The sequence below is a fragment of the Gastrolobium bilobum genome, unplaced genomic scaffold, assembly GCF_033153095.1.
Source record: "Gastrolobium bilobum isolate Gb01-03AN ecotype WA unplaced genomic scaffold, APGP_CSIRO_Gbil_v1 utg1963, whole genome shotgun sequence".
NCBI lineage: Eukaryota > Viridiplantae > Streptophyta > Magnoliopsida > Fabales > Fabaceae > Gastrolobium > Gastrolobium bilobum.
This window is the reverse complement of record NW_026896527.1, coordinates 180,823-208,013: the sequence shown is the minus strand read 5'-3', so window position 1 is coordinate 208,013 and position 27,191 is coordinate 180,823. Positions and strand designations below refer to the sequence as shown.

Sequence of the window (27,191 nt, the reverse complement as noted above, 5' to 3'; positions counted from 1 at the left end):
ACAAGAGGAGCCTATTTGTTAAAAACAAATCAGATTTTTAATCAATAAAAATCCCTTCCAAAAGGGCGCTCCATCAAAGAGAGAGATAATAGGATTTGTTGCAAAGCAAATCTCATCAAATCTTGCCAACAACATCCTATAATATCTTTATGATATATTAGGTTCAAAACCTAATCAAATATCTAATCATAAATCATCATATAATCAGTTATATGGTGCGCCCCATATAGCCTAAATAATGACCAGATACATTTGAGTAGTTGCATTCAAACTTGAATCAAATCACTCAAATATTCTCCCAACAGTCAAATCAGCACCCCAAATCTTCTTAGATTATGTCCAAAAGATTTTCTCTTGATATGTTCCAACAAGATCTCATATTATCCTTTTGTTATGAAACAACTTTTCATAGCCAATTCAAATTCGAATTTCAAACATTTGAATTCAAACTTTCAAACACTTAAATTTCAAATTCAAATTCTAAATTCAAATTCAAATTTCAAATTTCAAATTTCAAATTTCAATTCAAAATTCAAAATTTAAACATTTGATAATTAATTTAACTAATTAAATTAATTAGTAATATCTTGGACTATCCAAGCCTATTACTTAGATCCATGCGCCCTCCACCCTATCTGTGGAGTTCCAAACTACTTCTTGGGCTAATAACAATTGTTAGGCCCAATACCATTAATGCTAGAGCATCTAGACAATTAGGTGTTAGTGTGTGACCCATTAGGTCCAACATAGCCACTGACATAAATGGGCTTGGGCCCAATAAGCCCACAACTCATCTAATGACAACACAGAGCACTAGCAATGCTTTGTTGCTCCAGAACTAGTTAGATTAGTGACTTGATCATCCTATTGCACATATTTGGTTGCCGTATATATTTCCTTCCGTCTCGGTTACCTTCCCATAAAACCTAGGGTAAGGAAGCGTATCAACCCCTGCGGTTTAGGGTAAGCTTTATTCGAAATAGGAAATCTTCAATTTACAGACTCTAAAGGCAGATCATCTCATTATCTCTTTTACTATGCATAGATTCCCGAGTCCCTGTAAATGTCATCCTGATTTCTCCGGTTTACAGATAACTTAATCTCTCACAGAGATTTGACGAATTCATTCAGCTTATCACCCTAGCCCTGTGTTCTTTCAAGACAAGCCCAAAAGTATACCTATGAGTCTCCATGTTTCAGGCAGACGAGGTGCACAATCAAAGCATGCATTCTAGAACACGCATGCATTCTAGAACACAGTCTAGGTAATAACTTCTGGTCTTAGGAAAGACATACCCAAATATAAAGAGACTACTCTAATGATACTCTCTGTGAGAGTTCCTCATAGAGTCTCTTTGTGGGTCTGTTCAGTGCGAGCTATACCCTTATAGGTCCCCCCACGACTTTAGCTAAGACATCTCCATATCTGTAGCACATGAGGTCTATACCTTGTATCCATATACAAGTAGATAAGTCATGCTAGTCTTACCCGAGATTACTGACCCCATTCTCAGTATCTCTAGACTAGGAACATAAAATTAGGAATAAACATCCGGTATTCTTGAATCCTCATGATTGTGATCTCATCACAGATACTCGAGAGATACCTATTTTATTCCACGGGGTTTATCAAGTTATTCATAATATATTAACATTAATATCGAGACAGAATTACGAAACAAGATAAAGAGTGCTTTTATTTATTTGCGACAATATTAAAAAGGTCTACATCTATGTCCTTATTTAATCATAAGATTGTCTCTAGGACACCCAAATACTAACAATCAGATATCGATATAAAATATTAAAAAGGTGAATCCTTTTATCAGATATCGATATGAAATATTAAAAAGGTGGATCCTTTTTTTCCCCTTTTCATGTAAATTTAGAATTTAAAAGGAAGGAGACTTAGCTTTTTCTCTTTGCTTGATTTGCCCCTTTCTTTTTAACCTCGATCTCGGCCACAATCTCGCCTGGATCTCAGCCACGATTCTGATGACAGCGGTGGTCACGACCTTGATCTTTTACGCCTATACCACATTTGGGTGGGAATCGAAGTTTATCGTTTCCCACAGACGGCGCCAATGTTACGATATGATAAATCGATATGTCCAATCATAGATTGGTATGTTAATATAGGATCTGTTTACCCTCCCTCAGGTACTATAGGAGAGGTACCCTAAAGATAAGCGAATCACTGTGTACAATAATATAACGACATAGTCAAGGCGTGTGGTGTGTGCACAGTGATAAGCTAAGAGAGAGGGTTAAAAGAGTGTGTACCTTATTGGTTTAACCCCTTATTTATAGATGGGTTACCTGGCAGAAGTGGACTTTTGGGCCTCTCAGGAGCATTGGGGGTCCAATTGTTGATCCATTGCTGCCGTAGTAGGATTAGCATAATTAAGGAATGCTTCCTTAATTCCCTCTTAGCTGTTAGCCCTATTTGGGTCTTCTAGAATATAGGTCTTTGTCAGGTCCATAACACTTTGGAAGCCTTTGTCGGGTGCATGATGCTTTCCCATTTTGCCTAGGGTCTTTTTTATTTTTTTGTGGTTGAGTCTCATCGTGTTTACGTAAAGTGAGCTCATTTTAAAAGAATTTTACCCCTTAAATTGAAATGAAAAACATGCTTGGTATGATTTATTTATTTTTTAATTTAAAAATTACTTTAAAACTAAAGTTAAAAAAAAAATAAACTAAAATTATTGGGTTTTTAAGTTATAAATCGTTTAGCCTAAAAATAGTTTTAACAAACGCTTAGTCCAAAAAAAGTCGTCAATTAGAATTTACGTGAATAAATATTTCAAATTGAACCAATGAGAATAGTTCTGCTACACTAAACAACCCCTTGTGTCTGAAGTAAAGTGATTATTATAGTAATCCATTAATATAGCCTACTCTTTTAGTGCATTTACCGAAACTAATGAAAACACACAAAATTATACACAGCTACTATATTTAAAACCATGTAGCATTGTGCTTAACTACATTCCCCATTTACAACACATTCTTTGACGAAACTATGGAAGCCTTCACGTACACACAATGATATGGCGCAGATCAATATGCCAGTATATTATCATGGACAGTTGAATGATACAAGACTGTTGAAAAAGTAAACCCCTCATGACAGACAGTATATAACAAAGCCTAAATTTTCTGATGCTTAACTGAACCTTTTTATAATTGCAGAAATAGTATTTAGACACAAATCCCCACATAAAATTCTCCCCATCCACCCAATGGAGAAAACCATTTCTGCAAATTTGAGTATATCCCAAAACACCATACATAAATAAAATCCCCCTCTATAAGCATCTCTCTATCCTCTAAAGAAATTTCTCTAACTTCTTTGATGTGATCGGATGCGGTGGCCGGAAAGTCTCCAATAGCAAGCCGGAGCTTGCGCAGATCTCAATGAAAACAGCATCACCCTTATCCATTTTGATTACCTCCAAGGTGCTTCCAAGAACATCAGCTGCAAGTCCAACTTGTAAGAGCTTGCCAGGTTCCTCTCCACCATCATATATCAACCGCCCAATCTCTTTCAAAGAGACTACATGCTCTGTTATCGCTTTGGCAAAAATACGGCCAAGAAATTCTGCTGCTTTGGGGGCATAATCCGCATCTTCCAAAGTGCTGAGAACAGATTCAAACCTAGCCAAGAATAAAAAAAAGGAATTAATAACAAACAAAAAAAAAGGCACCCTTGTGATACTAAGCTCCTGCTAGGCGTGCAAGGTGCAATGAAAGATCAGACTCATTGTGTGAGTCTACAATAGACAGTGTTAAATTGTATTTGCAAGAGGCTGATTACATGAATCAAAACCTCTGTGACCTCCAAGTCACATGACAACTACAGTGCCCGTTGTGCCAAGGAATGAATAACAATTTTAATTTAATTTATTTTTCACAAGTAGATTATTCTCACAACTAGTCATCATACTATAAAATAAAACTCACCCTTCGATGAGATGGGCTGAACTCAAGGTGCCATCGTGAGACTTCACAAGGTTGACTAGCAGTTGGGCCAAAAGATCTCTCTCTGTCTCCTTTCTCTCAAACGAGTCTGTGACCCAGAGAGAAACCATGGAAGGATGGAAGCTTGGAGAGTTCAAATCTTTGACACATAAAACAACTTCGTTCACATCTCTAGCACTAAATTGCATAACTTAAAAGAGTCAGATGATGTGACAAAACAAAATAACTGCAAAATAGATCAACGCTGTAACACTACATAGCAAGTTTAGTTTGATTCATGTGACAATATTTAAAAGCTTAACATTGAATCTTTATCATGAAACATTTCTAACATGTACAGGAAGCTGCACCAAAAAAACAATTTAAATTTATTATAGGTGTAGCAAAAAAGCACATTTTAATCCTTTAAGGGAAAGAAAAATAAAAGTAGGGAGAAACTCAATTAACCCCAATGGTTTGGCCTTTTTACTTTGAACCATGTGGATAAAAAGTAATGAAGTAACGGATGTTAATCTCTTCGCATGCATTTTTTTCCAAAAGCATGGGGTTGCAAAGTGAAAATCAGGCAAACAGAAGGGTAATAATCGGAACATTTCTCTAAAAAAATTAACAGAACCTAGTAAAACACATATTGCAACCATAAAAAAATATGTAAGAATTAAACAAACATCTCACCTAAATGCTTAAGTTGTTAAGTGGAGACCGTTTTAATGGTTTTATATTAGACTTCTCTAATACATCCCCTCACACAAAAGCCCATTGGGCTTGAAGAGTAGATAATGCACAGGCCCAACCACTCATGCCAAGAAATTTTACAATTAAATATTTATTAGAAGAATGGGGGTGGTGAAGATCGAAGTTGTGACCATTTGGTCACTAGCTCTGATACTATGTTAAACAATCATCTCGCGTAAAAGCTCTAGGTATTAAGTGAAGGCCATTTTAGTGGTTTAATATTAGACTTCTCTAACATTAAGGAATCACATCACAACCATAAAAAGCCAGGATCCATAATTAAAAAAATTCATAGGCTATATCAAAATGCAAATAAATTCCTAAACATAGAAAAATGGGAGTTAAACATTTTCATGTTGTTAAGAGTAAAGAGTGATAGAAGCTCCAAAAGCAACATGCCTCAACACCCCCACAGGCCTCGTGAAGGTCCAAACAAAAAGGCACTAATTACAGAGGAAAGGCAACTTGAGGAATTTGACTCCACGGTAGAAAAGAAAGGGCTAAATCAACTAAGACAGTATAAGACGTTACAATGAGAAGAAATAACGCGAAAATAAGACAACACAACAAACATTTAACACATATAAAGAATCTCAACTTTGGACAGATCTATTTTTTTCAGGTATCATACCCATTTTAACAACCAATTCCCTTCTTAACAAGTATCAGATATGCAATCTACTAGAAAATAAGACACATCTCACAACGCATAATCACACTGCTGAGCATACCATGACAAGCCATTACATATTAGAAGACAAAAAATAGCATATCATTCACTAACTGCTATTACAGTTAATTATTAGATTGATAAATGATGTTTATAAAATCATTCTCACATTGACATATGTGGCCCACTGAACCTGGTACAACTTGAAAGCAAATACAAAAGTTATGAACCTCAGATCTCAGCTACAAGATCCACTAACATAACTGTCTTCAATAATATACTGATACGATACCAAACTTATGGTTGAATTCTAGAAGTGTATACAGGGGATCAATACATGCTGAGTCATCAAATCAGTTATGGGAGAATATTCCCGAATTTGTGAGAGTGGGAATTGGTTAGTAACTGTGGCAAGTTTGTTACTGCTGAGCTATTAGAATAAATGGGTGATAGTAGGAGGATGGAAGTATCTTTGGGGCATTTGGGAACCTTGGGCACCTTAGGGTAATTTCGGAGAGACTCGGGGCTCTAGAATTCCTCTAAAATTATCCTTTTCTGTTATTTCCTTTTCTGTTAGTACATTTCTAGTTCATTGTAATTTTCTCTATTTCACTATTTCCGGATTGTACTTATCTCTTGATGAATATATGAAAATCTGATTATTCAGGCCAAAGTCTTTATTCTGTGTTATTTATGTATTTGATTTGAGTAGAAGGTCCTTATCAATTGGTATCAGAGCTATCCAATTCGGGTAGCTTTGAAGGATACCAATAAAAAAAATAAAAAAAATGGAAAATCAATTTCATAGGATGACGATCCCTGTATTTTCTGGTGAAGATGTATATGAATGGTTAAATTGGATAGAGTGGTATTTTCGAAAGAATGGTAAACCGGAAGTTGCGTGGCTATCATAAGTGAGAAAAGCCTTGCGGGGAGAAGCTTGGGACTGGTTTTTTTGGTGGAAGCTTCGGACGAAGGAATTTACATGGTCGCAGTTTCGAGTGGATGTGATTCAACAATTTTTGTCGTTCACGGAGAATTTACTGGTAAAGGACACGCGACCATTGCCAAATACAAAAATTCAGAGCCAGAAACACTCTGTGCTAGAGAAACAGGCGGCTGACAAGTTGATGACTGTCGAAAACCAAAAAAATAGAGAAAACAAAGGGAAAATAATAGAAATAGAAGAGAAGCAGCCCCACGATGGTGCTTTGGAGAAGCACGAGAAAGTAGGTGAAGAGGTTACGAACAAAGTTTTGCATGTGCAGCTACCGGCGACAACACTGCCACCAACGGTAGTTGTCAACCTTCCACCATTGCCTGAACCGCCAAATGTGAATCTTCAAGGGGAAGGGGGGGAGTACTTACTGCACCGCTACAGTCATTGAACTCCACAATACACGTGAGAGGATGAAAAACAAGCAAATTAGGTTAGAGGAGGTGTTGCACAATTTGGGCCAAGTTGCTGACCCGATGAATCAAGCCCAATTGAATATTAAAACACCTTTAACCCAATCCAATGATATTAGCGTTTTATATGGTTGGGGTTTTCAGCTTGATAGGGCAGGTTTGTCACTAGAAACAAAGAAAACGACACTTGCTAAGCATAAAGGAGTAGAAGAACTATGGAAGCAACGATTTGAACCACCACCAGAAGAGGAGAAACCTAAAGGAGAGCCACATGCAAAAGGAATTGCAGAAACTCCGACACCACCCGATGCCAAAAAATCATTTAAATCCAAGCTTAAAGCAGAATCAGGTGGGATCAGAAAGGATGTCAGTTTAAGGAGGGACGGGAACAAATGTTAGAATTCTAGAAGTGTTTTGGGAGGGAGTATTGATACGATACCAAACTTATGGTTGAACTCTAGAAGTGTATACAGGGGATCGATACATGCTGAGTCCATACTTGTGAATAGCCCCGCTTTAGCGCGCTATAGCGGTGTAGCATTGCGGTGCAACAGCCGCCCGCCCCATATTAGGCGAAGTGTAGCGGATGTAGCAGCCACTATTGCGGCTGAATTGCGGAGCAAAAGTGTTCTCGTCGTAGAAGGAAGAGATTTACAACTTAGATACAAGTGAAAGTGAAGATGAAGATTTGGATGCTCATGATTTCAATTATGATTAGTTCCAGTTCTTTGATTTTGACATTTCACTTAAGTGGCAGTTTGAATTTTGACTAATTTTGCCACTTTTTTGTTACATTATTTGAGACTTTAATTCCTTCAATTTGCTTATGATTTGAATTTTAATGTTTGGAATCATTTATGTTTGAGTTTGAGATCCTTCAAATTTGTTTTTTATGTCACATTTTCATATTTTAAGTTTTATATTTGTGGAGTACAATTTAGTGTATCACTTAGGTAGACTTTGCACAATAGCGTTGTAGCGCTATCCGCTATAGCGATATAGCAGTTTGGAGGGTCAGCTGCTACGCGCCGCTATCCGAGATTAATAAGTATGGCTGAGTCATCAAATCAGTTATGGGAGAATATTCCCAAATTTGTGAGAGTGGGAATTGGTTAGTAACCGTGGCAAGTTTGTTATTGCTGAGCTATTAGAATAAATACGAGATAGTAGGAGGATGGAAGTATCTTTGGGGCATTTTGGAACCTTGGGCACCTTAGGGTGATTTGGGAGAGACTAGGGGCTCTAGAATTATCCTTTACTGTTATTTCCTTTTCTGTTAGTATATCTCCAGTTCATTGTAATTTTCTCCTTTCTTTGCAATTGTCTCTATTTCACTGTTTCCGGATTGTACTTATCTCTTCATGAATATATGAAAATCTGATTATTCAGGCCAATGTCTTTATTCTTTGTGTTATTTCTGTATTTGAGTATAAGGTACTTATAATATACCTATAAAGGACATCTTATCCTCCCATTTATTTCTCCTTTCAAAATACAAGCTTTCCCCATCCATATCAGGCCCTCTTTCTCTCAACATGAAAACAAAACATTACTTACAATATTAAGTTCAAAGGTTAATTTATACACAACCCATGCATAAAATGTATAAAGTATCAAATCATACACTTATTATTGTAAATTTATATAGCTATTAAAAATGGCTGTATTAGTATACATCACATGCATACTAAACACATATTTCCTTCACATTTACTAACACTAGAACTTATGGTTTAATTTTTCGACACTAGTCTGTATTTTAACTCAAGCACGTCATTTTCATTGTTTATTAATAATATAAAATTCAAAATTTTAACCCTTTCAAGACAAGTATTATGATATGCTTTGAAAGCCATACATACACAGAAATAAAACAATACAAGACACAAAATATGATATAAACCAAAAAAAATAAATCTTTTACCTCATGGGCAATGTTGTTAAAATCGATATCTTAAATAAAATCGGAAGGAGATTAAAAAATCGTAAAACGTAAAATCGTAATGTAAAAAAATCGTAAAAAATCATAGAAACGTAAAAGCGTTTGAAATATTAGTAAAATCATTTTGATGAAAAAAAATCGTAAAATCGTAGTGATAAATCGAGATTTTAACAACAATGCTCGTGGGAACAATCTGTCTTATTAATAATTATTTTTCCAATAAAGAATTTGGACAGGTTCAGCATGCTGAGGATTATACTTTTTAAAATATGATAAATACTAAACTATAAATCATGCTTCTCAAACAAGCTGAAATAAAGGGGATAGAAACACCGTGAAGGGAAAGCAGTACCTATAGTATTCTCTGATTGCTGCCATGGACATGTCCTGCAGTCGCTCTTCTGGCCAACCCTTCTCTGAAGAAGGGTTCCGGGAGACTGCTGTCCCTTGCACTCGAGCAGTAGGTGAAGTTACAACAGGTTTATCAAGAATCCTATCTGCATGCCTCAATTCCCTGCTACCATAATTCATGTTACGCTCTTGAGCACTTGATTGATCATAAGCAGTTGGACCAGCAAATCTATCCGGAGCATATCTTGATGCAAGGTCATCCCTAAAGCTGTATGGAGTGCGCTCTGATAAATTATTATAACCATTAAGACCAGTTGAACTTGAAACTGCAGGTGGACCTCTAATGGACATTCCTCTAGCAAGACCACCCTGGGGTCCCAATGTTATTGAATCATCACCTAAAGGCCTTTGAGGCAAGGGAACTGACAATGTCCTAGGCTCATAAGATTGCCTTTCATCCATGCGAGCATCCTGAGAACCATACCCACGAACTTGAGTAGGCAACCCACGAAGTCCACCCATCTGAGAATTAGGAGAAGATAACATAGATGACCCTCTTGGACCAAAATCCATAGGGATCCTTCTTGCTGGATTGTTGCCTGGACCACGACCCAGCCTACTAGCTTGGGCCTGCCTCTCTTGGGAAGCATCTCTGTGCACCTCTTCAATCTTCTTTGGACCTTCAACTTTTCTCCTTTGTTGCCATTTATTCTTTCTCAAATCAATGGCATCCTTCAACATGAACCTCACCCTAGAAGATAAATTCATGTTGTTTGATAATAATCTCATCCTTTCAAAATATACATCCATGTGTTCCTTGGCTTTGGGATGGTCAATCATCTCCCCAATGGTACTCATCAGCTTGCACAAAGCTTCAATATCTTCTTCATCAGGATCCTGATGCTGCCCCAATAACTTCTTGATGCATTCATGCATTATTCTCTCTGTCAACATTCTCTTCTTATAAAGTTCTCCAATCAATCTGATATTACCCAACATGCGTCTTCTAGCCTTGGTTCGTTTCTGTTCTCTTTGCTCATCAGACTGCTTGACCTCACCCTCATCAGCCTTATTAGCTTCTTCTTGCTCTCTTTCACCCCTCTCAAATTCTTCCTGGCACTTGTTTAATAATAATCTTTTAAAAGTTATCTTTTCATTGTCTTGACTGAGATCAGGCAGCTCATCTGCCAGATGTAAACAGAAATCGGCATACATTTCACAGAAGGTGGGCTCCATCAAGGCTTTCTCGAATATTTGTGATATGACACCAGTGAGAGTGACTGCATTGTCAATATTAACTGCTTTTACCTGTTCAAAAAGCTTCTCAAAATTCTGAGGAGTTAACTTGTTCAAAATAGCTTTTAACTGCCTCTGCTTAGCCTGTTCCTCATCTGTCACTTTACCCACCTCATACTTCTTCTCAGCTTTGTGCATCATCTGTAAAGGAGTTTGAGGAGATGGAATTAAACCCCTGTGCTGGAAGCTTGGAGAACGCAACCACCTTTCACCATCAAGGCTACTTCTTTGCATTCCTCCCTGATTTACCATGGATTGCATTGGCCCAGAAAGAATCCCCCCAGCATACTGCAGAGGTGTTTGCATGCGTGGATTTCTTAGAACACCAAAATTGCCTCCTTGGGCCGGTCGAAATCCTGCATTACCTCCAATACTATCCATGCGCATACTGGAATTATAAGCACCAGCAGCTTTACTCCATTTGTCTTCCTCGATAACACCACTCCCACGACGATCCATCCGAAGCATCCCACCCGGCCTATCTATAATTCTTCCAGTAGAAGGATGTGAATCATGTTCAACAACATGAGGACTCATCAAAGCCTCAGCAACATCTGCCGTGATTTCAAACCCTTCAGGAAGATCAGTACATTGCTCTGCAAATTTCAAAAGGAAATCTCGGGAGTACTTTTTGGCAGTAACTTCACTTCCATCACTAGCTGGTTGACTTTTATCCGAAACTTCTAGTTTTGGTGTAGACATGTCAGCAGCATCCTCCCAGTCATCAAGTTCAGCTTTACTCTGCCCACATTGCTCAGTTGCTAAAACATCTGGCTGAGCAGCATCCGTAGGCAACTGCTCCAGATTTCCAGAAGTAGAAGCACTTTCTGTTTTCTCTGAAATTACAACAGCTTCTTTCTTTTCGCCAGGTCCCTTATATGCATTATAAAGATCAGATGTTGACCCAGAAGCATCTGCTTTCTGAAGAATCTCTTTTAGTTTCTTTTTCCCCTTTGATGTAGTTTTCACCTTACTTGGCTCTATTGGTCTGTCCTTGGTACCTGACGCTGGAAGAAACACTGAGCCACTAGCAGCATTCTCTGAACTATCCTGGCAATGTTTTAAAGTTGTTTCTGGAAGATCAACAGACTGCTGATCTGATGGGCCAGAATTTGTAGAAACAGCTTCATTACTAACTACATCATTTCTATTTAAAGAGAAATTTCCAGATTCCAATGCAGACATGCCTAAATTACCGGCCATCCTGTCACATTCTGCACTACAACTTGTAGATTCATCCGGTCCTCGCTGTACAGTCCTCAAGGTTACAGCCTCAGTGCTTAAATTTGCAGCGCCTTGCTTAGGTTGTTTGAAGTCTGTTCCACCATCACTAATATTTTGTTTACATCCTTGAAGAGATGAAATTTCAGTTTTACCATCAATTTCCAAAATATTCTGCTTTAACAGTTTATCCTGTTGTGATAATTCATATAGCTCATCATTCTTATGATTGTTCAAACTATCCACAGCTTGAGTAATTCCTTCAGCTGAAGCACAAGCAGAAACTTGTGTAGAACCATTGGTCTTCACTTCAGAAGCACAAGGTATGCTCCCATTGGTAGTTGATAATGTGACTGAAGCTGCTGCTGAGAGATCTTCACTGGTGATTGCTACAGAATAGTTTGTCTTAGTTCCTACAGTTTCAGAAATTCCACTATCAGAGACACCACCATCAACAGCTTGGGAAGGCACATTAGCCACAGCAGGAGATTGTGCAGTAACCTGCGAGAAAAAAATAATAATGATCATTCACAATACTTGAAGCAAACCAAGATCAAATTAGTAAAAAAGATAACTGAACAACAAAACACTTAGATACCTGATGCTGTGACTGGCCTTTCTTCTGTAGTTTCTTCTGATTATCCTTCGAAGAATTTGACCTACTAAGAGATTCCTTCTTTCTGCCTTCGTTATCAGACATAACTGAAACAGAATCCTCACTCACAGCAGATGTAGAAGGCAACAAGGAAATTGACATAAGCTTCTCACCAGATGCGACAGATACTTTTGGCAATGAGCTCAAAACTGAAGGATCACTGGACAACTTAGAGTGTTGTGTAGAGATTTCAGAACAAGTTTCAGACCCTTTTGTTGGCACTGAAGAGCTAGTATCACCAGATGCTACTGCAAAAGTAGGAGATTCACTCTTTTGAGCACCAGAAATACTGGAATTCACAAATGATGAGTCCACAATACCAGACCCACCATTTGGCTTAATAGACACAGAAGTTACCGCTGATGGAGCTGATGAGAATGCATGATATGTATTGCGGGAAAATTCCGGATGAGGCTGTTCAAGAATAGGAGTGCTAGCTTTATTAACAGGCAGGGAACTGTGAGACGATGAATTAATGAAACCAACATTTTGCGGACCATGGCTCATTGCATAATTAAATCTAGGCGGCTGAGAGTTGGGAGTTATCTGGCTACTTGTTAATGGAAGAGAGCTAGGAGTTGGATAAAAGACTGAACTGGTACTGGAGGAACTTGATGGATAGTACTTAATAGCATGAGAAGCTGCATATGTCTGGACAGGCTGAGATTGAGAAGGCACGCCAGAATCTGCCCTTTTATCAAGTCTAAGCTCTTCATGCGTATCAGGATGAGTTATCTTGACAGGAGTAGTTTTACGAGGAACAGCAAATTTTCCTCCTTGCTGCGGGGGATATTGTGGGTTGATGCCAATACCCATGTTGCCTAACTGATGGGGCAATTGAGGAGCCATTTGAGGAGTGAAACCCATGTTTTGGCCTTGATGCATGATTCCTTGAGGATGCATAGGATGAGGTTGAAGATTTGGAACATAAACCTGATGTGGCACTTGTGCAGCATTTCCAATTGATAAAGGCACCTGAAGAGATGCCATTGACATTCCTTGTGATTGAATCTGTGGATTAGGACCACCAAAGTGTACAGATGTCTGTGACTGGTGATATGGCATTGCCATTGAAATTCCAGTTAGAGGAATAACAGAAGGCTTCTGCATCTGGCTTGCTGGGGGTAAAGTGGATGCCTGAGTATCCTTTTTTGCCCTAGACCCTGTATGAGTCTCCCCAGGGTTAGATTGATCAGCGGCACCTGTATCCTTCCTCACTGGCTGCTGCTTTGGAGCAGGACGTATTGGCACTGGCTGCTGCTTTGGAACAGGAGCTGTTGGCACCGAAGGCACGGGTCTAAAAGAATCATGACGAGCCTGAAAGTTATGAAATTAGACGCCAAACAGTTACTTGCATTTGCATGAAAACTGTTGAATAACAAGGAATCAATAGGCAAACATTTAAATGCCTGTGTATCAATAACACGGGAGACTCTACTATATGCAGCAACTAAAACAATTACATAAGACTAATATAATGATGTGGGACTTCTTATCAACCTATTTTCAATACTTCTAACACTCCCCCTCAACAAGTAAAGAAGACTGCATCAACCTCAACTAGACTGAGTAGAAAAACATAGACGCACTCCTTTGTCAGATTCTATTTCTGAAAAAGCATTCCTAATGAACTTTCTAAGACATAAGAGGATTCAGAATCAATGGTCACGAATTAGATAATTTTTCCTTCATAAGGATAGGCAAAGGCATAAAATCTATAGTGCTGTACAAATAGCAACGATGATGGAAGGAAAAAAGGATAAACTTCATACCTGATCACGCTTCTGCTCATCTAAATTAGGAGGAGCAGAGCTTGTGCGAGCAGGAATCTGCATATAATTACAGAATGTGATCAACTCCACCTTGAATTCCAAGCATTATATAATACAAAACTTCGGGTGTACAATAAACAACTAGCAGATAAGATACTTACTGCCATCCCATTCATAAAGCCAGGACTAATAGATCCAAATTGGAAAGGGAACGTCTTGGATGCATCTCCTGGGGCTGACAACAACGTTTAGATCACTCTCACAAGTCATAAGCAATATGTAAGAAAAATAAAATATTTTGCAACATGTCACTTTACCATGAACCGAAATTACAATTCAAAAGTCATCAAACCTATTTTACATCTTATGTACTACATAAAAAACCTACAAGAGTAACATACCCTTAGCAGGGGTTGTAGGAGCTGCTGGATCAGAACTCACGGCAGGAGGTTGAGAAGTAGGAGCTTTTGGAACAATTCTGGTGCTCCTCTGTGCAGCTGATGATTCAGAAGGTTTGGCAATTGCATTTGTAACCGGTGCATCGGATCCTCCTATCATACAACACATATGAATGGATTCTATAAATGATAATCACATTTTACCAAACACTCAATTGCATCTACAAAACTCGCAGGTCATTGTAAAGCGGAATGCAAATAATTCCACAGAATAAACATAAACACACTCAAAAACCAATTTAGTGAAGAACCAACTGTTTAAAAAAAAAAAAAAGATCTTACTCAAACTTACCATGAAATTGAGGCTGTACATGTGAACCATTCGGTATTGTCCGGGCTGCAGAAGCACTATTAGACTCAGCTGAATTCACTGGGGTAGGGTTTACCCTAGATTGCCCACCGTGTGCATTATTATTAGACTTCTTGTGAAAACTAACACAAGAAACAATCAGAATCCATTAAACAGGGAAAAGAGCACACCACTTTACAATGCTTTTTTAAGAAAATAAAATAAAATAAATCATATAACCCCAGGTCACATAAACAAACCCAGTTTTCAAAATCTACACCACGTCACACTGAAAACAACACAATTAAGTACTACATACAAAAACGTCAAAAAAAAGAAAAGAATAACCACTATAAATGAAAGCAAACAAATATTAAAAAAAAAACGAACACACACAAATATGCAAACCCTAACTCACCTCCGGCTAGAGGAGAGTGACGGTGAAGGCCCGGCGCCGCCGCCACCCTTAACGTACGCACCGCCGGAGGAACCTCGCTGCTGATTGAAGCTGGCGGATCGCCCAGATTTTCGGTACACACCGTCGCTCTTATCGGACTTTGATTGATTGAAGGACATATATCCCAGCCCTTAATTCCTCAAGAACAAAGTTTTAGAAACAAAAAGAGAGAAGAAGAAGGGAGGAAAAAAACCGATTTTTCTTCCTCAATTTTCCCTGCAACCAAACAAGCAGATCCAAAACATCATCATCACATGAAACCTCGTATGAACCTCAAACCCATTAATCAACACCGACCCATATGCCCAATTCCAACAAAGAATAATGGGTAGGAGGAAAAAATGGAGTAGGGTAAGAGAGTGAAGCACCTCAAGTGTGTTGCACTGTGTGTAAAATTAGGGTTTTTAATATTTGGTGGTTATTGCTTTGCAGTCGTGTGCCTGAGATGAACACAGCGATTGATTGAAGGGAAAAGAGAGAGAAAGAGAAGCCAAATAGGATGGAAATCAGGGAGACTTCGAAGGAGAGAGAGAGAGAGAGAGAGAGAATTTTTCAGTGAGAGAAAGCGTGGTAACAATAACAAAACATGAAAAAAAAAAATAGAATGAAGCTTTTGAGGGTCAAGATAAAAAGGGTAGGTTTTATTCGAGATCACTTCTTCAGCTATTGTTTCCTTTTGAAAGGTTTATTTTGGGATTGATGGAAAAGTGTAAGTGGATATTGGAAAATATCATGTTTGGTTCAGGTTTTTTCAAAAAATATCAGGCAAATAGGACAGATGAGAAAATGACTTTTGTGTTGATTTTTGGATGAAATTCACTGTTACAGAATACCACTTGAGATGTGGTATTTTGAGATAAGTGGGAAAGTGAAAAAATAGGTGCAAAGTTTCTCCCGAATATAGATTTTGCATATTTAAATAAATTTTCCTGTTAATATTTGGGTCAACCAAATAACTTTTTTTACATTTTTCTACCAAACTTACTTTCCAACCATTTCCATATCAATTACGTTTCCCTAATAAAAATAATTTCTAGAGGAACCAAAGACTACCTCAATACCTATTACCTAGCGCTTTTTATGAGATACCCTCTCCTCTCTCTATCTCACTCTCTTTCTCGTTTAAATTTCATTAATTCATCAAAATATTTGTTTTATTATATGCTCTAATTATCTCTTTGCGCAAGAACTTTTTTTTTTATTCCATGATTTTAATTATCTAAGTTTTCGAAATATAAATACAGACTAATTTCAAATCGAGTAACATGATAATTATTGGTTTTAAAGATTCTCACTATACTTTTTTTTTTTCTTTTTAACACAATAGTCTTTTCAGTAAAATTATAGTATGATTCTAAATAATGAATCTTACCCGTAATATTAGGTGTAATCTAATAAGATCTTTCTAACTTAATAAAATAGTCTCAATGCCAAAAATTTTAATATACTTAATAAAAACCATTTAATTCTATTGTAAAAAATCCATGTGTAGTGTCGTACTTATAACCAAATTAGGTATCGTGTTAGGTAATTTTAAAATTAAATCAAATGTACAAATAAAAATTAAATTTTAAAAATTGTTTTAAATAAAAAAAATAATGATATATAATTTAAATAGAATTTTAAGAATATGAATTAAACAATTATATTTAGAAATATACACAATTAATTAAAAAAATATGTATTTAAATTATTAATTTTTTTAAAAAAAATCAAATTATAGAAATCATTCTTTAAAGTTTAAAAGCAATAAATTAAGAGATTTTCACAATCAAGAAAATATACTTTTATTTAATATATAAAAGTAGAAGGGTAACGTTATTATTTTAAAAATGATTAAATTATTAAAAAAAACTATTTCTGTTGCTTATGTGTCTTTGTTTGGATTTTGCCAAAATAGTGGCTTATATGTTGTGCGTGCGTGGCGTTTCGCCGCATGTTGTGTTTCCCCTACTTGCTTAATGCTTACTCCATCCATGGTTCTTGGTGTTTAATTGCCACGTAACAATGCACGCGCACTATTCACGCGCCGCCACGATGGAGATTGATTTTTTACTTAGAAAGTTACCTAAAAAAGTGTTTACTTTTTAAGGTAAAAAAGGAGAGAATTTTTTGAAGAGATATGCTTCTTCCTTCGTCTAAAAGAAAACACAAAAAGCAAAATAATGTTTTTTACCTTATATATGTTTATTTAAAATATGGATGAATCTAATTTTTTTGGTAAGTAAGAACAAAATTTAATGTTAACTAACAAATTAAAATGTGAACTTAACTTTATTGTAACGTGAGTAAAAGCAAAAAAAAAAAAAAAAAAGTGTATAATCAGCTTATTCCCTAATTTGTGAGTTGATATTATAATTAAATTCCACCAATAATTAAATTCTTCACCCTAAACCCATTTGAGGACATTGTTGAGTTATATTTAATTTTGATTCATTTAGTAAGTGCTTTTATTATACCCTTATAAAAATGGAAAATATGAAAAATTGATCCTCCATAAAACATGCTAATTCATTTTATTAATGTAACACTCCATTATTGGACTAGTATGTTATTATCACGTATGATAATCACAACAGTTATAATCACAGCAGTTAATTAAAATATGATAAAAAAATTCTTTTTAACAACGTTTACCTGTAAAAATGCCTGTATTTAGCAAAACTCCAAATTGTGATTATAACTCAAAAACAATTGTGGAATCATAAATTCTATTATTTAACATCATACAACATATATCAAGGGTTGTTAAGTGGTTCGCATAAACCAACAAAGCTTAATTACACAATTTTATAATTTCCATATTAGATTTACCCTCGATTTTTGTCAGGCAGGGCCAAGGAAAGCCTGTGGCGAGGGATCACCATCAATAAGCTAAGTTGATCAAATACACCAAGTGGGTTCGATATAACATCTCAACCCAAAATCTTAAGGCATCGGGTTCATGGATCCTTCCACTTATATCACCTTCACTTAGCTCATTATTAACCAATGTGGGACTCATCACACTCGAATACCCAACAATCTTCCCCTCAAGTGTGAAACTTAACAGTGGGATGCTCCCCCTTAATCCAGTACTCAAGCACAAAGTACTTAACCTGCCTTCTAGCCAAACACCTGGCTAGTCCAAGCCCAACCCAACTCTGATACCACTTTCAGACAGGTTAAGGGGGAGCCCATGGCGGGGGTCCACCACCAATGGGCAAAGCTACTCCAACCATAGCAAGTGGATCCAACACCATGTCAAATCCCAAAGCATTAAGATTTTGGGTTGAGATATAGTGTCGGACCCACTTGATATGGCTGGTTTAGCTTAGCCCATTGGTGGTGGTCCCCTGCCACAGGCTTTCCCTGAACCCGCCTGACAGTGGTATCAGAGCCGGATTGGACTCGAGCAAGCCTGGTGATTGGCTAGGAGGTGGGTTGAGTACTTTGGCCCTGGGGGACTCGGTTGAGGGGGAGCATACCAATGGTGAATTTTACACTTAAGGGGAAGATTATTGAGATATTCGAGTGTGATGAGTCTCACATTAGTGGTAATGGGCTAAATGAAATATATATAAGTGGAGGGACCCATGAACCTAATGCCTTAAAGTTTTGGATTGTGACATGGTGTCAGACCCACTTGCTATGGTTGTAGTAGCTTAGCCCATTGGTGGTAGTCCCCCGCCATAGGTTTCCCTAGATTCGTCTAACAATTTTTTCAAAACTGGGAACGGACAACATGTCCATAAAATCCTATATTTTAGTATGTTAAACTATACTCTCTAAGCTTTCCAAAGAGATATCATAAGCCTAATTTGGAGTTATATAACTTCAAATATGCTCATTGTAAGTTATTTACTCAAAACTGTCAACAGAAAGCAAACAGGGCATCCGAGTTTCCTCACTATTTTCGCGATTGCTCTAAAATTTTAATAAGTTCTAGTAGAAACCTAGACATTTAATTTGACATATCATAAGCCTGATTTGGGTAAGAAATGAAAGATATTGAATTTCAAAGTTTGAAAACTGAGGCTGTAGTTTAATTCGTGAAACAGGGCGATCATCAATTATTAGAAAACTGGACATGATCTATAACACACAATGATCTCATATTTTAGGACAGTGTAAGGGACATCTTAAGCTTTAGAATGAGAGCTCACACGCTTAATTTGACCAATAATTGAGGGAGATATGAGTCTCCAAAGTTAGGCAAAATCACTACATTTTCTATAATTATTGGCAGCACCTCTTTTGTTTTTACAACTAATTTTCTTTCTTCGATTTTGCACCTAATTCACATGGAATGGCATCCAAAGGCCCAACAAACTTTGATGCACTTACATCCTTCATTACAAGTCATGTTATGATCATATCTTAAGACACAAGTCATTATCCACAAGTTACTTATCATCTTTCATTAATTCATTTCATATAATTTTCATCACATACATTCCCCAATTTAGCATCCATAATCAACATAAAACATCAAGCTACTAAATAGGCCTAAGCCCTTCCATCGTTCATACATCAATATTACATAACCAAATCTCAATGGAGCAATTAGAATTACATCAACTATACAAAATATAACTATTACATCGCGTTTACAATCTTATACAAATACTAGAATTCATACTCAATTGAACTTAGCAAAAATAATGCATGAACAAAACCCAAGGCATGGTATACATCATTACATGTACATAATTAATTTCATGCACTAAGTCCAATCTCCAAAATAAACAACCCAAATATGCATCATATACTCCAAAGTCATCAAGGCATTATGCACTCCAAAATATCCAAGTCCAAAACCCTAAGTGGGCTTCTTACCCAAGTCTCCACCAACATCCTCAACTGTACTTGAAATATTGTCCACTAAACATGGGATGAGATTTGACAATCTCAGTAAACCAAGAGTCCTAAAGGGTCACTACACCCAATGGTTCACTCAATATGCATATATAATAATCAAACAATGATATTTCATTCAATTATCCATCCAAGGAAATCCAATGGCATCTAAGCATCTAAGCCCCTGCCCGCTCATTTGGGAGCGAGACCCAGTTGTCTTCCTGCTGACCCCGCCAACAAAGACCTTCATTAGCATGCGAAGTATGAGTCATACCCAACAATCTTTACATGAATTGAGCTCAATCACCGCAAAGCTTCCCTTGCAATGTCAACCATTGTATGACAATGGTGGAAAAACTCTGTGTAGAACTTCACATAGGCATACATTCTCATCCATATATACCTCAAACATCAAGTTTATATCAATTCCATGATTGTGATGTAAAAATAACCTTTAATTATAATAAAACAAAAAAAATCACATCAAGAGGGATCAAGTAAATGGCTTTATTTACTAGAGTAAATCATGTGTCCAGCTAAACAAATTTGCAGAGCCCGTGGATAAACCATTTTTCTTCACTTCTGTTCCAACAACTTCTAATATACCTCTATAGCTTACACAAATTTTTCTAGAGCATACGAAAAAAGGATTTTGTACTTTGATTCATGGGCTCTATCAACACTCACATGCAAGTATTTATCAACAGGAGAAGCACACATACATTCATTATCCTATTGAATAAACACACCAATTCAACATTGTAATTCAGAGCGACATACACTCACGATTCATGGACAAATTTTAAATGGGCAGAAAGTTTCTTAATCTTACTCTAGTAGTAGTTATTCCAAGATAAGATTTTTCCTACAATTTCGTGCTCCTCTCCTACATGCAGAAACACTCTTGGTCAAATTGGCCTTTGTTTTCACTCCTTAGCTCTAAACGAATTTTACACCCACTGTTCAAGTTCCAAGTTGTTTACTCAACCCAAAAATTAGCTTTAATTTTGCATGCAAACACTTTTTGGATAGGTCTAGAATTCTGTCCTAGCTCAAAAGAATTGCTAGACAAGCTAAAAATTAAAGGGAGTACGGCAGAATGATCACAGAAGGTGGCTATGATGTCTAAGGAAAGAGAGATATTCAGTGGAAATGGTGGAAACTTGATTTGGAATGATGGAGGAGGGAATTGCCGAAGGTGAAGTTTTGGAGAGAAAAGGGGAGGGGACTCATGTGAAAAAGGATTAAAAAAGGGTGAGTTTTTTCTGCAAAAAACTGCACATGATTTTTTTTATTTTTTTTCAGCAGACATAAAAAAAGTAGGATCCAAATAATCAGTATCCATCAGCTTATACTGGCTTTCTTGATTTTTCTATATGTTGCTATAAAAGATTTTTTTTTCCAGCAACAACAAAGCTATATTTCCCTTAAAAAAATAGGAAATAATTTAATTGGAGTTTAGGGTGAAAAGACGAAAATTCCCTTCTTGTTAAAGAAGGCTAATAGTTAGAAAAAACCCAAGTGTTTAGAAAAAAAATTAATTGTCCCGAAATTTCAAATTACGCCTTACTCAATTATATAAAATACATGAATTCTAATAAATGACATCCTTCTCTCATTTTTTTTCCCGGTCATTATAGTTAAAGTCCCCTTTGAAGGTGGGATTGAATTTGTACGTACAAGTTCCCCCATTACTTCAATAACATGTTTGAAACTGCATAACATCATTGAAAAATTTAACCATCTACAGTACAATACTCAAATACCCTTTATTTGCTTTAAAATCTTTAAAGTAGATAAGCTAAAGAGAAGTGGTCTTTTATTTTGCTTTAGTTTGTTGTAAAAAAAAAAATGGTGAATAAGCATTATTTGGAGTTTGTATAGTGAATGGAACATATTCCTTAGCCAGTGTTTGGTTGAAGGATTATTTTGGGATTGATGGGAAAGTGTAAGTGGATATTGGAGAATACCATGTTTGGTTCAGGTTTTTTCAAAAAAATACTAGGCAAATGGGATAGATGGGGAAATGACTTTTGTGTTGATTTTTGGATGAAATTCACTGTTACAGAATACCACTTGAGATGTGGTATTTTAAGATAACTGGGGAAGTGAAAAAACAGGTGCGAAATTTCTCCCGAACATAGATTTTGCAAATTTAAATAAATTTCCCTGGTAATATTTCGGTCAACCAAATAACTTTTTTTACATTTTCCTACCAAACTCATTTTTCAACCATTTCCCTAGTAATTACATTTCTATTTAAAAAATTTATCCTCGACCAAACACCCCATTAATTACTTCTGTAGATACTTGAAGGGAGAGAGAGACTCAAAAGGCTAACACTCAAAGCAATCATGGCATCTCCCCTTTGGAATCCACCGTACTTTTTTATTTTTATTTTTAAAACTTTTTCAGCTTTCATCTTTTCCTTTCCCTATAAATTTCGAGATGCTTCTCTTTTCCATAAATGTTTGCACATATATAACCTACTTCCTTCTGAACCTTTGGTTGTCCCAAAATTAGTTTCCTTCTGTTCATAAGCCAAGCACCAGGAAACCTGTGAGTATGTTTCTTTTACTTGTCATATTCATTTATCTTATTTAATATTCTTGCATGTCTTATTATTACTGTACAGTTTCAAATTGAAAATTTTCATTTTTACCCTTGATCAATGTTGAAGTTTGCTTAATTTAAGAGTGGAAATTACTGTACAATTTATTTTCTGTGGCTGGTGGAAAATTAACACTTGATTAATGTTAAACATGATCTAGCCCCGTATGTTTTTTTGAATTCGTTTGTGTTTCCTTGTACTTCATTCCATGGAATGTTAATCTTACCTTCTGCTTTTTGTCTTAAGTCTTTGCCCAATAAAATGGGAGCCATAATTTGTGGTATTGGTAAGCCAAGCAAGAAAAAGAGCTTGGATGGGAAGCTTGAAAGGAAAATAGCTGAATTGAAAAGACATAAATTTGGACAAAGCAGATTGAAATCAATTGATAGCATAGTTATACTGTTCCCTATGTTCAAGGAGAGATTGAAAACTTTAAGAGGAATGTTTGAACAGTATGGTAAGTTTCAAAGACAACCCAAACATTTTATTTTATTTTTTTTTTAATTTTGACAGAAAACTAACATACTTTATGTTGTATCTTTCACAGATGAGGACTCTACTGGATCTATAGAGCCCAGTGAACTAAAAAGGTTCTTAGAACATCTGCAACTTCATCTTCCAGAAAAGGACATTGAGGATCTTTTTCATTATTGTGATATTGATGGAAGCAAGGGCATACAGTTTAATGAATTTATAGCTCTTCTATGCCTCATCCATATCATACAAGAACCTCCATCCTCTGATAATGTATGCACAGAAATTTAATTTTATTCTTTCTTGATTTTGAAATTGGTATATTTGCTTAATCTGTGCTATCACTATATAATGACTATATTTTTGTCTCAGTTATTAAAGGAAGAGTTAGCACAGCTTGGAGAAGTTTTTAATTCCATAGTTGAAGCCTTTCTGTTTTTTGATAAAAATGGTGATGGTAAGCTTAACAAGAAGGACATGGTCAGGACAATGAATGAGACTAACCCTTGGGAAAGATCCCCAGCGCGCATCACTAAAGAACGATTTCGTATTATTTACTTCACTTCAAAGCTTCTTTTATACCATGCTTTGTTGTTTCATTCTTCTTTTCCCCTTCCTTATTTTTAAATTGTTACCTTTTATGATGCACTTGCTGGTTTTGTCTTCCTTGCAGAAGAAATGGATTGGGACAAGAATGGACAGGTCACATTCAGGGAGTTCCTCTTTGGTTTCATTAATTGGGTTGGGATTGATGTTGATGGATAGATGCATGAAAGGAAGTTATACCACAGAGAGGAATGCTTGAAGTTAGATTGTGTTGACTGTGTTTAACCTAGATTGTTCTCATTTCTTAAAATTGTATTGGAGGAATTTATACAATTTGCTTGTGGCATTGAAAATTAGAAAAACTGAAGTATGAATAGAATAGATTGTGTTGACTGTGTTTAACCTAGATTGTTCTCATTTCTTAAAATTGTATTGGAGGAATTTATACAATTTGCTTGTGGCATTGAAAATTAGAAAAACTGAAGTATGAATAGAAATATATAATTTGAGTCCTGCTTCAGCTGAAAGATACACTGATACATTAAGCTTCTGTTATGAACAACCTAGCATAGATAATATAATAAGCAGATAAAATAGATAAAGCATGGAGATACAAAGAAGAAAGTGCATTCTCTATTTTACAAAAAGTTCAGTTCCCATAAGGTTACTCCAATGTCTTCTGTAACCTCTTACTGTATTCCTAGAGCTTGGATTCTTTTAATCATTGACAAAGAACTAGCATTTCTTTGCCTCCATTCTTCCCTACTTTCCTTGTTTCTCTGGATAAGTAATTTGTCATTGCCATCAAGGATGCTTACTATTTGTCTCATGCTTGGTCTTAATTGTGGGTCACAACGGGTGCATGCAATTCCTAATCTTACCAATCTCATCAGCTCTTTGTTATTGTACTCTCCATTGAGTCTTATGTCTGCTAACTCTTTCAATGGTCTTTTTCTCATCTCAAATTCATGAACCTTCTTCACCAAAAGTACCTCTGGCTGCCGGAAGTCCACTGCCATCTGTCCACTGACAACTTCAAGCACCACCACACCAAAACTATAAACATCAGCCGCAGAGGTTGCTTCACCGGATTCCACATATTCCGGTGACATGTAACCGAAAATGCCGCGAACTGATTTGCTTGTGTCAGTGATTGTGTGATGACCCTGCTCATTCCTTGACAAAAATTCAGCTAGAGCAAAACAGCTGAGTCTTGGGTTCATATCTGGTTCAAGAATGACAGCTGAGGAGGTAATGTTTCTGTGAATCACTTGTTCCTCCCATTCCTCATGAAGATAGAGAACTGCAGAGGCAAGTGCTTTCACTATGTTGTATCTGTGATGCCATTGTAGGACAGAACACCCAATTTTACTATTGTTATGATGGAGGAGTTGTTGACTGAGAATTCTACTTGTTGAGTAATCGTAAACAACAAGCATCTCTCCTTGCTCAGTGCACCATCCACGAAGTTGCACCAAATTCCTATGGCGAAGCCTTCCTAGATTCCGGAGTTCATTGGAAAATCTATCACGCAATGCAGGGCAAGTCTTCATCCCCAAGCGTTTCACCAAAACATGGCAACTATCATCAAGGATGCCATGATAAGCAGTCCCAAAGTCTAGCTCTGCCACCCTTCTTGACTCTGAAAAGTTATCTGTAGCAGAAACAATCTCCTTGAATGATATTTCCCTTGGAGTTTCAACCACAGGAAATTGTGGCTGGTGATGCATGCTCTTTGAAGAGATGATTTCACTGTTTTTGTGTTCAGCAGTTACATACATAGTTTCCCCTATGGCTGTTACATAGTTGGATGAAGTATAGTTGGTGATTATGCTAGCATTCTCTGTGGCATAGCTAGTGCCACTTGTGCTGCTGGGACTAGTCTCAGATGGGGAAGACAAAGAGATGTATAAAGGGTGGGAGAGAAATGAAGGGAGTTTTGGAAGTTTGAAAGAAAGATCAGAAAGTGCTTCCACAATCCATTTCATGGTTGGCCTTAATTGTGGTTCATGGAGTGTACAAAGTAGGCCTATGTGAATGAGATGCTGCATCTCAGAAAGCTTGTAGGATCTATCCGGTAGCCGAGTATCGGCTGCCTCCAGAAGCTTCCCTTCATCAGAAAGCCTTCTGATCCAATCAAGCAGAATGATTTGATCATCTGGGTGTGTGAGATCTATTGCTCTCCTTCCAGATACCACCTCTAGCACAACTATCCCAAAGCTGAAAACATCAGATTTGGAGGTAGCGTTGCTTGGTTTCTGCAAGTTTTCAGGTGGAAGATACCCAATTGTACCACCAATTTTTGATGTATCTCCCAACCGGAAATAATCAATTCTGGTTGATGTTTTCCTATTCTTAAACTCAAGCTCATGTTCTAGCCACCTTGCCATGCCAAAGTCACCCAACCGAGCATTGTAATGGGAATCAAGCATCACATTGCTAGTTTTGACATCCCTGTGAATGATTTGAGTTTCTAATTGTTCATGGAGATAATACAATGCAGCTGCCAAACCTTTGACAATTGTCACTCTTTGTCCCCAATCAAGAGGCTCAGCCTTCAAGTTCTCCAGCCGGCGAAAGAGTATGCGGTCGAGGCTGAGGTTCGGCATGTAGTCATAAACAAGGTGTAACTGATCATCATGAACACACCAACCCCTCAACCTGACAAGGTTCTTGTGACGAAGATCTGCTACAGCTGTTAACTCTGCTGCAAAACTCTTCTCAAATTGTTTCCCTTTCTCTGCTAAGCAGCATTTCACAGCAACCACAGTTCCATCACTTGGTAAAACAGCCTTGTACACTTTGCCAAATCCTCCACTCCCAAGAACTTGATCTTCTCTGAAACCATTGGACCCTATGAAAAGCTCTGCATAGCTGAATATCCTTGGATTCTCCCTACCAATCTTGAGAGAAACTTGCACACCATCCATGTCATGAAACACATCAGAGTTCTTCTTTTCTTTCTGCACTCTATGTTGGCAAGTTCTCCAGCACCTTGACTCATATAACCTGCTCAAAGAACTGCGAAGCAATGCAAGAACTTGCACCCCACAAACTCTATGACACTGTTTGACCTTAATTTGTTTCTTTGCAGATTGAAAGGATTGTTGTGAACCCATTTCAGGTTGCTCCATTTCACCAGAATTTGATGGTAAAACAATACAGAGGCGATTGAGCTGCATGGCTATGGTTTTGGGGATTGCTTTGTGAGAAAGCAAGCAATTTGAACATGGATATGCAAATGGTATTAAAGAAGTTATTAATGAGGTTCTTTGGTATTTGATGATGACATTATTGTTATTTCTTCTTGTGGTGGTGGTGTTGTTTTTCAACGCGTTTAGTTTTGCATAGTGAATTGTGTGCAACTATCTGCCGAATTGGAACCTACCTCTAAGACGACGTCAATATTTCTTATATGCATTTTTCTCTTCTTTTTTTTTTGGGTTGAAATTCGTAAATTGTTTCTTGAACATCTAGAAAA

General features: G+C 36.9%; 3 protein-coding genes across 5 annotated transcripts; 1 reads left to right on the top strand and 2 right to left on the bottom strand.

Moving 5' to 3' along the window:
* Positions 1-2,972: 2,972 nt before the first annotated feature.
* Positions 2,973-15,793, bottom strand: LOC133300262 (eukaryotic translation initiation factor 4G-like). Its single transcript, XM_061499776.1, has 10 exons — positions 15,609-15,793; positions 15,202-15,456; positions 14,787-14,926; positions 14,438-14,587; positions 14,198-14,271; positions 14,037-14,093; positions 12,208-13,581; positions 9,094-12,110; positions 3,967-4,161; positions 2,973-3,660 (listed from the first exon to the last, which is right to left on the bottom strand). The coding sequence occupies exons 2-10, from the start codon at positions 15,357-15,359 to the stop codon at positions 3,333-3,335; spliced, it is 5,493 nt and encodes a 1,830-aa protein (XP_061355760.1). The 5' UTR covers positions 15,360-15,456; positions 15,609-15,793; the 3' UTR covers positions 2,973-3,332.
* Positions 15,794-22,394: 6,601 nt separating this feature from the next.
* Positions 22,395-24,166, top strand: LOC133300267 (probable calcium-binding protein CML22). Of its 3 annotated transcripts, none has more exons than XM_061499784.1 (5): positions 22,395-22,638; positions 22,937-23,147; positions 23,238-23,437; positions 23,537-23,621; positions 23,838-24,166. In XM_061499784.1, the coding sequence occupies exons 2-5, from the start codon at positions 22,952-22,954 to the stop codon at positions 23,927-23,929; spliced, it is 573 nt and encodes a 190-aa protein (XP_061355768.1). In that variant the 5' UTR covers positions 22,395-22,638; positions 22,937-22,951; the 3' UTR covers positions 23,930-24,166. The 3 variants fall into 3 exon arrangements, with proteins under 3 accessions (XP_061355768.1, XP_061355766.1, XP_061355767.1); XM_061499782.1 differs by having other exon boundaries at positions 23,537-23,711; XM_061499783.1 differs by having other exon boundaries at positions 22,395-22,642; positions 23,537-23,711.
* Positions 24,167-24,392: 226 nt separating this feature from the next.
* LOC133300268 (receptor like protein kinase S.2-like) lies at positions 24,393-26,967 on the bottom strand. The gene has a single exon (XM_061499785.1). The coding sequence runs from the start codon at positions 26,890-26,892 to the stop codon at positions 24,400-24,402; it is 2,493 nt and encodes an 830-aa protein (XP_061355769.1). The 5' UTR covers positions 26,893-26,967; the 3' UTR covers positions 24,393-24,399.
* Positions 26,968-27,191: the final 224 nt, after the last annotated feature.

Bases quoted from the DNA above. Each gene is read 5' to 3' on its own strand.
- LOC133300262 (XM_061499776.1), bottom strand. From the start codon at position 15,359: ATGTCCTTCAATCAATCAAAGTCCGATAAGAGCGACGGTGTGTACCGA. The intron at 14,927-15,201 runs GTGAGTTAGGGT...TTCTTGTGTTAG, and splicing joins TCACTCTCCTCTAGCCGGAG to TTTTCACAAGAAGTCTAATA. The intron at 4,162-9,093 runs GTACTGCTTTCC...TATGCAATTTAG, and splicing joins GCAATCAGAGAATACTATAG to TGCTAGAGATGTGAACGAAG.
- LOC133300268 (XM_061499785.1), bottom strand. From the start codon at position 26,892: ATGCAGCTCAATCGCCTCTGTATTGTTTTACCATCAAATTCTGGTGAA.
- LOC133300267 (XM_061499782.1), top strand. From the start codon at position 22,952: ATGGGAGCCATAATTTGTGGTATTGGTAAGCCAAGCAAGAAAAAGAGC. The intron at 23,148-23,237 runs GTAAGTTTCAAA...TATCTTTCACAG, and splicing joins AGGAATGTTTGAACAGTATG to ATGAGGACTCTACTGGATCT. The intron at 23,438-23,536 runs GTATGCACAGAA...TTTTTGTCTCAG, and splicing joins AACCTCCATCCTCTGATAAT to TTATTAAAGGAAGAGTTAGC.